We start from the raw sequence: 12,821 nt of genomic DNA, 5'->3' as shown, positions 1-12,821 counted from the left end.
TCAGGGGGAGATACATTTTGTCCCCACCATGGATAAAAAATAATGCAGCGGAGACAGGGATATGTAGATGAGAAAGGCGAAAATCCCCCCTCCCCTTAACCCTCATGTTGTCCTTGGGTCAAATTGACCCGTTTTCCAACTACAATCACTACAACATGATTGATTCAACACAGCGCTCTTTGGCAAGTACAAATATCTACTTTCATTCATTTTGGGCGTCTTATTCAATTTCATAGCATTTAAAAAAAACATTAAAGAGGTTTTGAAATAGTATTGAGTAAAAGTTGATATAGTCCAGTCTGAGATTATCCATCAACATACTTTCCTTTTAATTTTAATCAAAATAATTCCTAATTTCTGCTTTTCTAACTCAAACATTAGGTATAATTTCCTATAAATGAGGATTATTGAACAGAAACTCCCAAAATAACTGTCAAACTAAAGTTAGTGTTACGTACTGTTGAAAAGCGTCAAAAGTGTTGAAAATGGGACAAAAACATAAGAAACAACCAAAAACATTGATAAAAAAAACCTCAACAAAAGTGTCAATTTTTACTTTCAGAATACAAGGATTAAATATTTTAACTGATTGACGGCCCTAAATTAAGGGAAAAGTAAATCTCTTTCAAATATTGCAACAGACCCACTCAGACATATCAAGCGTTTAGCTTTTAGCCAAGTTGTACAGTATGTGTGGTGGCCGGTGGAGAGGATGCAGGCATTACACTGCAGGTGTCCACCTGGACACTGGTTTTAGTTAATGCAGATGTCACTCTGAATGGCTAGACATTTGCCTTACCAAGGCTGCAACACGGGATGCCAATTTTGAGAAGCTATTTCAAAATTTCAGTACTGCATTGTTTGCATCTCAGACTTTTCTTCGTGGATAAATTAAGCTCAATAATGTTGAGTATTGATTTATGAAAAAGTACAGTATATGTGAGAGATGTAGTGACTGTATTTACCTATGATATATATATATGTGTGTGTATGTGTGTGTTGCTGGAGTGAGATAGCAGACTGGTTGGGCCTGTGGCTGTTGCCATCACAACCAGAGATAGCTGTCCTGGTGAGCAACAGTGAGGCAGTGCATGTTTCAGATTTTGTCTTTCTTTTAATCTTTTCACTTTACAAGGTGATGTCTTGGTCATGTATGTGACCGCGGTAACATCAGCGGTGAGGGTCTATGAGTGTGCAAGTCCTTTGTCTGTCCGTCCTCCCTGATTCTCCTCTTGGTCCATTCCCCCTCGTGTGACATCACCAGAGCTAATCAGCATTCATAGCAGCACAGCAGCCTTCCTGCGTGCGCGCGCACGCACGCACGCACGCACGCACGCACGCACACACACACACACACACACACACACACACACACACACACACACACACACACACACACACACACGAAGCAACTGGGCATGCTCACAGCACTACTCCTTGTCTGCATGACAATGCTATAACTAACACACGTAAATAACATAACACAAACTGTCCAATGTGTGCTTTGTTGGCTGAGTACTGAAAAAGGCATCAAAGCACACCATATGTACAACCAAATAAAGACTGTAGAAGAAGTGAGCTCCTCAGGCTCCAATAGTAACTGCTATGGGTTGAAAATAACTCGACAAATAAACAGGAAGAGGGGCTTGATGAAAAAAGAGCAGTTTACACACACACAGAGAAGGTACTGTCTGTTAAATTATACTACACCCATTCAAATTAATCAAACCCCGACCTGTAATGTACTGGATATATCTGCTCCTGGTAATTTGTTTAAAGTTGTGCTGCACATCAGCTTGGCCTATTAAACAATAAACACCATTCCAATACTGCTGAATGACCATACAGTATATAGAACATTTCTTTGTTATTTTATATTTATTTATTTATGTATGGAAATGCAGCTGTAGGTGTGGGTTGATTAAAAAGTCTGCTTAAATGGTGTATTCACGGGTACTCTCCTGTAACTTAACCCACAAGGACAGTGCTGTTTGCAGCCAATTCCAGATGTTTCTACTAAATAATGTAAATTGATTATGTAACCTGAAACAAACACTAGATATATAATATACAGTATACAATAGTGTTGTTTTTGTAGATCAGTATATATATATATATATATATATATATATATATATATATATATATATATATATATATATATATATATATATATATATATATGCATCACCCTGGTGTCTTTTTCTAAATAATGGTGTCTTGTAAGCCAGTTTGGGCTGGGTGTATTATTCATGCACGTCACAACAATAATAATAATCCAATCAATTTATGCATATACATCCTGTTATCATCAGCCACAAAAAAACACACCACAGTGGTAGCAGTCTCTGACTCTGTTTCAATAAGAAACACATGAAGTGCATTTATAACATTGGGCAATATAAGTATGAAAACAAAACAAAAGCTATAGCAATTAGTCCAACAGATGTTATCATGTTAGCCTCTAGAACTTTTTTCTTACCTTGTTTGAGGCCATCTCGCTGACAGAGTGTCTTGTCTGCAGCGTCTCCAGCTGGTCCAGACACCAGTCCAGCTCCTCCAGGGTCTCAGTGGCCAGTTTCTGGTAGGCCTCCTCTGCAGGGGCAAGACAGGAGGGCAAGGGGTCAGTAAGGGCCCGCTTCAGAGGGCTTGTCGACGATCCAGGCCCGGGGTCTCCCACCCCACACACAGCTAAGCTGGGATACCCCGAGTAGACACATGGGTGACTCTTCATACTGGACAGGTGAGCCAGCTGTGCGGGCCTGGGAGTAGTCCTGTGTCCTAACCCACAGATCAGCAGTCACAGGTCAGCTGAAGAAAAGCTCAACGATTCCCTTGGAGAAAAGAAACCTCCAGTGCAGTCAAATCCAGATTCTTCCTCTTAAGAGTAAGTCAGATACAATCCCAGGAAGTATAGTTGCAGGTGATGGATGGTAAACGGCCACCCTGAGTCACTTCTGGGTGTCCAAATGAATGTTAACAGTAAGAAAATCACAACAGAGGATACAGAGGTAACTAAGTGCAAAAGGAGCAACAGCAATTTCTCAGTAATCTCAGATCCAGAATCAATCACCATCTCCCGGACACAGCACACATATCACAGTCAGTGATCTAGGTGTGTAAGGTTTACACTATCATTCTTTAGAGAGATGTAATTCCAGTCATGTAGCAGGATAAACAGCAGTCTGCTTAGCGGGCCCATGTCTGCCATGGGAGAGATTGAGGGAAGACAGGGACGGTGGAAAAGAGGATCCCGTGTGAGACTCAGAACCAGTTAAGGTCCATGTCAGTACTGTCCAGCAAGGAACTAACACCTGATTGTTCACAGCATACTGACATGGTTAACAAATACAAGACACCTCAATCACACACGGACGGTAACAGACACACACACACATACACACACACATACACACCAGACGAAATGCTAACCATAACACATCATGATTTTTGTCTGCCCTCTCTGCCAATGAAAACATCCATGCTATCGGGGAAGCAAAGGGTATAATCCGGTGCTGTGTGTGTGCTGGATAGTGTTTCCTATAGATGCTGTGTGTATAGAGGGTGGGCTTCTGTTGCTCCGGCGTCCCTGGTAGCCAAACGTGCTGCTCTCCCCAAGCTGTACCTAAAGCCTGAGAGGACTGCACTGTGGATGGGGAAGGGAGAGTGACAAAATGTGGACTGGAGTAATAAAGGAGTGAAGCCAGAGCTGGGAGCTCCCTAAACCATGTGTGCTTGCATGCTCATACATGTTCAGTAAAGAAATACACCTAAAATAGAGAGATAAACAAAGGATGGATGACCTTATGGTGAAGTGTTGAGCGTTAGCATCACAATCCCTAAAGCTACTTCTGTTTCTTTTCATTTGAAATTGAAGACATGCCTCTCTCAAAGTCAGCCTTTGTTAAAAGAAAATGTCACTTTGTCAGGAGCCAATTAATATTGATGCCTTGACTAATTTGGGAAAGCACAGGCTTGTAATGTATGTGATCAGGGATCTGAGAGTGGGGGGCCACTTTAACCGTAATTCAATTAACCAGACAAAAAAAACAGAAGAAGATTAAAATACATGAGAACCACATTTAATCACATAACGCCATATCAGCTTAACAATTCAGTTAGCAGTTTGACCCCATTAAAGCTAGTGGAAAATAAGGCGCTGTATTTATTTAGGTTTAAATTATGAATTTTATAAATTTATAAATTCTGCTTTTTCACTGATCTTTCATTCTGGGACAATCCCCCATAAAAATAAATGATGCAAACGTTAGTTTTTACAGCTCCTGAACATTTCAATTTGGAGTCATGAATTATAATATTGTGTTGTACTATGTTTGGAAACATGCACTAGAATTTTGTTTCAGTGCATGACTATTGTTATTATTATTATTAATGTATATAAGCATGACCACTGACCATTTATTTTGTCACCTCCTATTATCAACAATATCCCACCTCTCCTGCTTCATTGTCTTTGACATATCTCTCCCTTCCTCCTTCCTTTAGCCCCCTTCCTCTCCCACACTCCTCGTTTCCCTCCGCTGGTCTATGGACATCCTTCCTCCTCCCTCTTTTGTCTAATTTCTGTCTCTCTCCTCTTTCTGTCTCTCAGTCACCCTTTCTCTCTCTCTCTGGTGTGGTGTCGGTGGCTGGGGTGCTACTCTTTCTGACAGCAACTGCACTGACGTCAATGACATTCTTCTCATGCTTAGTGCGACATCAGACACCGGCGCTTGGAGAGGCCACTCTGCTGCACAGACGCAGGGCTGCAGCCAAACTATGTACCGGAACAGCTCGACAGTGAAGTCGGACTGTGAGAGGATAAGGAGGAATGGGAAGAAAGAGAAAAATATGCAGAGAGAAGAGGAACTGAACTACTAAGAAATAGTACTGATGTGATATCAATTGGTAGATAATTCATAGATGTTGTAATGTTATTGTGCATCAGCCTAGATGCTTGGATGTATCATGTACCAATTACAAAAGAAGCCTGTAATAGATTCCTAAAGAATGCTCTGTACCACATGTGTCATTTGTCAATATATTGGCTATTCCTTGTCCTCTTGTGTTGTTTAATAAAAAGGTTCTTTTCCCTCCACATGGAGCATTGATGTCCTTATACCAATGCTGTGGGGAATTCGAATGGTATGGAAAAGATTCAAAGGACAATATTGGTAAAATATTCATCTTTAGTACCTCCACTTTACCCCATAGAAATATAAAGGAATTTCCATCTCTTTAAATACTCTAACAAAGTTTAAGAGGCCTGGGATCTTTAAATAAAATATCCTATTTATCTATCCAAGCCCAAGCCCAAGTTGTTTCCATATTATGTACAAGATGCAATGTCAAGAAGAGATGGAAAGGTAGAGTAGTTTAGAGTAGTGGCCTCACTCATTATATAATGAACTTTATATCAGGAATACAAAACAAAGGTTTGAAAGACTACAACACCGTTTTGGACTGAATTTATGGGATGTTAAGTGGTAAAAGAATATTGTCAACAATCTCATGCTGAATGATTATAAATCAAAGTTTCTCTCTTAAGCTTTAAGCAGCATATATTCTCATCCACAATACATAAAAGCTCACAGAACTACTGGTATTTTAAAAATAAAATCTTAGATGATTCTGAAATATCTTCTTTATCTCTACAGTAAGTCACCGGCAATGGAATGAGCATAGATAGGAAAGTAGAAATAGAGCAAAGAAGCGTCAATGTAATCATTCTTGAAAACACTGCTATCCTATCCCTTACTGATGTCCTGAGTTACTATTTCTTACTATTATTCTTCCTTTCTTGTCTTTGTCTGGAAGACAACTTAGGTGCCGCATCAGCAAGCCATTGCGTTACAACTAGTCAATACTCAAACAAGCATGCTCACGACTCACAGCTGTCACCAGTTTATGGCAGGGCCCATAGGGGCTGTGCACCAGTGTGATTGTGTTCTAAATATAGCACAATGTCGCTAGTTCCTCATATATAAGATAGTTATGTATCAGGAATGCAATTTTTGGGAGAAATGTTTAGATTGATCTCCCTCAAACGTGCAAAGTACCTTTACACTTGAAAAAACAGTAATGTTTTTACCTTCTCTTAACAATATGCATGACTGTTTGTGTTTATGTGATTCTATGGGTGTCTGCGCAAATGCCTTAGGGATAATTTTACTAAACAAAACTCAGTGACATTATTTATTAATGATGGAGGTTATATGGTTTCCCCTGCAAACAGCAGCTAGATTACAGCCATTGATACTGCTAGAAAGCAAAGTGACTGTCAAGGACAAGTCTATTCTAGCCAGCTAAGACTGTCTGTGCCATGTCCTCCTCACAACAAAAACTCAAAAAGTAGGCCAGAAAGATGCTGTCTGTCTATTGGCAGCAGAGGTAACATCACTATAAAAACTGCCTCGTGGAATATAAAGGCAGGGTTGGCAAACTGTCTGTCCGACATAGGTTCTGTCATACAATGGATGTCAACTTGCAAAGTACCACAAAAAAGCAGTGAAAAAACCTCTCTACCTGTTTACCTGCTTTTCAGAAGATTTAACAGCATCTTGGATATAAAACATACAAATGGCATCCACAAAAGGCCCCACATATCCAAACTTTACACAAAATAGCAAAACAGCGACTGACAGGGAACTATTTGCTCTTGGTTAACAGTCACCCTTTTCCGCAAAAAATGTTTTCCATATTTGTATTCTGACCATGTTGGATATTAAGTTCATGTCCCCAGGCTTCCTCCACAGCATGTCTGTGTTTGCCGGCAAATCACCACCATGCTGATATCTTACAATAGACAAAAGCATCACTCCAGAAAAAACTCCTGTACCCTTTTATTGAATCTATTTAGCCACCAGTTTTAAATAAAAGAGTGCATATTGCTACTACTATTAATACTTCTAATAATCACTTTGCTTTAAGTCCCCTTATTTAGCATTAACTGTACAAGCAGCATATAAAGATATAATAAATGGTTTAAAACACACCAAAATGTTGTTGGGAGCAGATATATGGCCACTTGTAAGTGTGTATTAACATACAGTATTTGTCAATTTTAGAGTTTCCTATGATGACATTATATTATAATTGTTGACAAATACATTAGTAAACACCTGTATCTGCAGTCACCAACGTGATAGTGTGTCATGAACCACTTATTGAATGTTTGAATGTTAATATACTGCTTATAAATGCTGATTAGGGGGACCTCAGGCAATGTGTTACCTCTAATGCCAACAACAGTAATAATTTATTTTTCTATAGCTAAATCTATTCCTGATATCTAATTACACACACACACACACACGCACACGCACACGCACACGCACACGCACAAAATCATGCTCCTTTGGCTGTACATGTACCTGTGAAGGTGGTCTTGGTGATGGGTGGTGGGTTACACATTGGTGATCTCCTGTCATGGGGCAAACAAACACACACTGACATTTCCTTTGGAAAACAATACAATCGTTAGTTTACCTCAAAATATTTGATTTACAACTCACTCCTTTCTACACATGCAGGAAGCACTGTAGCAGAGGTTACCTACAGATTACTGTTGTTGTAGTACTCAATAAGAGCAGCAGGGGGCGAGCAAAGCCAGGCTGTGAGTGAGCACTGGACACTTATTTAGTAAAACTTCTTAGTCATGAAGTGCGTATTACAACTATTGTGATATGCTGGCATGTTGAACATTATTGCCTGTAATACAGTCTCTCCTCCCACTATGACAGATTTAATGTTTATTTGAAGAAAAAAAAACAGCAAAGCTGGCGACTTACTTATTGGATGCTCGGTCTTGCTGTAGATTAGTTAATGCACCAAAGTTGTTTCGTACAGTTCTCAAGCTGGCAAGAACCTGAAGGAAACGTGATAGATTACAACTGAATCATACATCCGTTTGTAAAAATATGAAGACAATACATAAAATAAGAAAAACTGGCACAAGCTCTCACCTGTGCAAAGGGCGTTACAATCATATCGTCACCATGACTGGAAGACACAAAGACAGTGGCTTTAATGCAAGCTGCAGATCTACAGTATTGCCATTCAACAACAAAGGACTGTGCTCATGTGATGAAAAGGTCAAGGGGAGGACGGAGAGAATGGGGAATGGGATCACATTAGATTAGTTTCAGCATCTCTGATGCACTCGATCAGAGTGACATGTTTACTTGTCACATCAGCGACCAGCTGGGGCCCGACGTCACAATGCGTAATAGTTTCAACAGCTTTCAATAAGGGATTAATTGTTGGGCATGTCTGTGTACACATAAGGTGGTTTAGTGAATGCCATTTCCAGAGAGATATTTTCACAACAAGGACACAGTAAAACAGCTGTCTTTGCAAGTGCTGTACAGCAATGTCCCTCACACAGTCACCCTTTCTCCATGGCTTCTCCCTCTCTTTCCATCCCATTTCCTTTTAATTTTGTATCTTATTGTGTTTTCTGCTTGTAACTGTGTTTTTAATTTTGCTGTTGTCTGACTTGGCTCCTTTTGAAAAAAAAAAGAGATTCATAATCTCAATCAGACTCTCTTGGTTAAAAAAAAATTAAAAGAAAGCTAAAGGAATCTTAAACGGTAAACCATGAGTCAGAATCCTGCTGACCTTCGAGTCAAGATGTGTTCAGGTGACATGACTGTTAACGGCCATGAAGCTTGCATCCTCTTGCTCAGTTCTACAAAGCCGCGGCCACTTCATGCACACACCCACTGGCATGTGAGCTAACATACATGGCAAGAATGTCAGAAGAGAAGCACGCTTGTCATGTGCTTCAATCACAAGACAAATAGGAGGTATTTAGAGGAAAGACGATGGGGCTATGTACTCTCTGAGAGTAGACAGATAAGATGAGAGGTAAGAATACAAGTTGGGATATGGCTGTTCGTCTCTGACTTTGGCCTTTTCGGGGGACAAAGACTGCCCTAGCTCTGTTTTCTTGTAAAAAAATATGGAATATGGAATATGGTGTTCTAAAGATGACTCTTTGTTAAGTAGCCTACTTGCAACATGCAATTTCTTTTACATGTTTACGTTGATTGTGATTAATTTTAATCAAGAGAGCTGTTAAGACAAGTTGCCTCCTAGCTTTCTCAGGTTTCCGTGTTTATGCAATTTAGGAGAAAAAAAGATATGAAAGGATGAGTCATAAATGCTAAAGATTTTTTCTTTTTAGGTTTTTAACAAAGGAATGTGCTTTCATCATATACACTGACCCAGAAGATGCCAGTTTGTGTGTGCAAATGCACCTGTGCCCCTCTTTGAGCCCATGGGCGTTCTGGTCTTACAGGGAGGTGTGTTCAGGTGAATTCTTGACCTATTGCTATCTTGAGGCGGCGGTGGTCATGCCATTGATCAACAAAAACCCGTTCTGATGTCATTTCATTGTTGTTGTTTTTTACAGCGCATTCAAATTTGACAACTTGTGAACAGCGCAGCAGCACGCAAACATGCAAAAGATTAAAAATAAAAATATTACAATGTGAAATCGTGTTATTATATGATCTGCTAGCACACTTTCAAGTCACGCATGAGCAGATCAGCTTCTTCTCTCCTTCCTGCTTAGCAAATCTGCCATCATAATAGCAATGCGCCAAGGTACAAACGCGCCTGGCCATTAAAGGGAATGGGAGATGACACTTGGATTGGTTTATGATATGTTACGCACAAAACACACCTATGATTAATTAATCCACAAAGTACAACCCTTTTAAACCATGCGCCTTGCACACAGTACGTTTTATCCACCGTCAAACTAGCAAAAGTGGATTTGGAAACGACCTAAATGCACTACCGCCAATATGTCTGGAGTTTGTTCTACTCCATCCATCCCTTTATTCTTATGAGTTATGCAGACATAGACTAATCAGCAATTTGCCAAATATCAAGAGTCACATACTTACTGCTTGTGGACACTTTGTGACTGACCACCTTGTTTGTGCTACTGGATATGGCTAAGAATAGATGTTACACCACACAATCAGCTGTTGGTCATGCACATTTCCCACCAGTGCCAAAGCTAGCCACGTGGCAGCTTTAAGACCTGGTCTAAAAAACATTCAGCCGTGACACAGATTAAGAGAGGCAAAACAAAGCATAATTACCCACGTTTAGCACAATAGGGAGCATGTGGTTGTATTTTATGAAGGTTCAAGTCAAAGCAAAAGACACCTTGCACTCACATGTCACTGGCAATGGAGGAGTTCCGAGACATAGACTTGGGTGAGAGGTCGTAGTCACTGTCGGAGCGGTACAGGAACGACTCTCTCCGTTGGCTGTGGACAAAATTGGCCTGCAAGATGAGGCCTGAGCCCGGGCTGGCCATGGGGTCCAGGGGGCTGCGACCTGATGACGTGCCATTGTCCACATCGAAACTGCACATGGAGAGAAAGATAGAGGGAGAAAGATACTAAAATCAGAATCTGTAACAGAATGTACTTATTGCTGCATGATGTTGCTTGTCTCTCAATGTCTAAATAAATCATAGGCTTTATGTAAACATTAATATGTTAGAGGTCTTGATGACTTCAGAGCTTACTCACATAACAACTAAACCCACATGAATATTTTTTTCCACTGCAGCAGCATAGCTCTGACATGCACTGCTGCTGTTAATTGACCGGGCTACATATGCATATGACGTGCCTACCGTGTAGGCATGAGGGCCCGACACTGCTCATTTACTGGAGGATGATGTAAATTTGCTCATAAATGTCACCATTTAAAATTAGAATCAATCTATCAATCCTTCTCTGGCTGATTATTGGATGATTATTATTGGAAAAATAGGCTGCATCACCAACAGTTATAACTAGTGCAGCAATATTCAAAGCCATCTAAACACAACCACAAGCAATATGCTTTGTGCAAACTCTGCACAGGCCCGTAGGGACTACCTCTGAACTAACAATGCCAATGACTCACAGTTGAAAGGTGTTATACTAAACCAGGGACACCTTTTCCCACTGGGATGTTACGATGAGCTCCTTAGTCTCCTTGGTGATTGCTCGCCCAAGTATAAGTAATGCCTGTCACCACGGATATCTGCCTCATCACTAAATCTATTAAGCAATCCCATAATCCCATCCTGTGTAGATGCTAAGGTCAGGGGGGATTCCCCCAAGTGCAAAACATAATACGCACAGGGATGACGTCTTCTTTCTCATCATCATCCTCATTATGGAAAAAACCTACGACTAACCAGTACGGAACATCCTGCTATGTTCAATACGGAAGAGGAGAGGATGTCTAAAGAACAGAGTGAACACTGTCAGTGTACATACCTCAAAAGCATGCTCCATTGCCGAACTTAAACATCCAACTAACAACTAAAACATTCCTTGTCATTACACAATGAGAAATTACTAAGATTGCCATAAGTACCCTTCCTGTTTTCCATCCTGAGCTTGTACATTTTCTTCAGGGTATTTCACATCCTCAACAACAGATGATTCACTGACCTAACAGGTGCAAGTTATTATAAATTTGAATGTATTTAGCAAGTTTGGTAAGTTATGAAAATAGGGGGTTGTACTCATGCTTTGTGAAGGTTTTATGAGAGGGATTTTAAGAGGAAAAAGTAATTATGCTTCTCACATCTAACAATACTGTAGGTTATCTTGGAGTATTTCAACATGCTAGACAGCCACAACAACACAGGACATGCCAGACATATTTTCCCCAACAACCAAATGGCTAAACGCTGTGTTATCTCTGTGTGAACTTTCAGAGTAGCAGCAGCTAAATGACTGTGAGCTTTAGTCGTGGAATGGGATAGTCTGGCTGTGTGCCTGATGACTGAGGAAAGGGCAATCGTATTGTCTTCTTCCTGGTCTCTAACTTGCTCTTAGACTACAACTACACTATTACTTTTTTATTTTTAAAACAACATTTTGAAACAAAAATTATCTGCACTATATTAAGACGTCTGACAACCCTTATCACATGACCATTCACTTACACTGGGCATGCTCATGCCAGTGTGGTTGAAAATGATGGATGTGTAACGATAACCGCATCACCGCAATACTGCGATGACGTGATGCTAGCACAGAGGCACGGGGGGGATTTCACTTTCTTTTGCTGGTGAAAGTTACAGGAGTGCATATGTTGTGTGAAATTAAAACTAGTAGGGAAGGGAAGGACTCAGCGAGACATTCATAGCACTGCAGTGTTTTACTTTACCCTGCATGAATTTCCTTCGGCTCATAGCTTAATCCCGACGAAATACCACAGTTGAATTTCAGTCTGCATGTACGTTTTTTTAGTGTAACAGCCCTCTGTCTATGCTCAACTGCTAGCATTCTGTAAAGTAAATCTATGTTAGATACTATCTGCTTGGAGGACGTGTTTGTCACATGGGCAGGTCACTACAAATTTGAAGTATACTGTCTGTGTCTGTGTTTAATCTCACTCCGAAGCTAATTATCGCCACTCTCTCACTCACTTTACCACACACTGTCCACGCACGCACACTGCTGTTTCCTATACGTATAACCTTCAGGCCACTTACACAGGCTACAACGAAAGCTCTGCGTTGAGCCTCTGTGGAACCATAAATCAGGCTTCACACACACACACATCCACACACACACACACACACACACACGCAAGCACACAGTGCGTGGCACTATCTTTGGGGGGACCTGTCATTGACATAATCCATTCCTGAGCCGCTTACCCTAACCTTAACAATCATAACTAAATGCCTAAACTGAAACCTCACCCTAACCATAACCCATTACACACACGCACACGCACAGACACACACACACACACACACACACACACAACCTATTATCACATCAAGT

General features: G+C 40.5%; 1 protein-coding gene across 6 annotated transcripts in view; it reads right to left on the bottom strand.

Moving 5' to 3' along the window:
* Positions 1-12,821, bottom strand: part of pde4d (phosphodiesterase 4D, cAMP-specific) — a 181,788-nt gene that overhangs the window by 12,219 nt on the left and 156,748 nt on the right. For all 6 annotated transcript variants that reach the window (XM_034872668.1, XM_034872667.1, XM_034872669.1 and 3 more), the window contains 5 exons: positions 10,194-10,385; positions 7,965-8,001; positions 7,791-7,867; positions 7,374-7,423; positions 2,483-2,595 (listed from right to left, as the gene is read on the bottom strand). In XM_034872668.1, the coding sequence (XP_034728559.1) occupies positions 2,483-2,595; positions 7,374-7,423; positions 7,791-7,867; positions 7,965-8,001; positions 10,194-10,385 (469 nt within the window). The remainder of the gene's footprint in view (positions 1-2,482; positions 2,596-7,373; positions 7,424-7,790; positions 7,868-7,964; positions 8,002-10,193; positions 10,386-12,821) is intronic.

Source organism: Etheostoma cragini, chromosome 5, assembly GCF_013103735.1.
Source record: "Etheostoma cragini isolate CJK2018 chromosome 5, CSU_Ecrag_1.0, whole genome shotgun sequence".
NCBI lineage: Eukaryota > Metazoa > Chordata > Actinopteri > Perciformes > Percidae > Etheostoma > Etheostoma cragini.
Note: the sequence above shows the minus strand (reverse complement) of the source record. Positions and strands in the feature narration are given on the sequence as shown.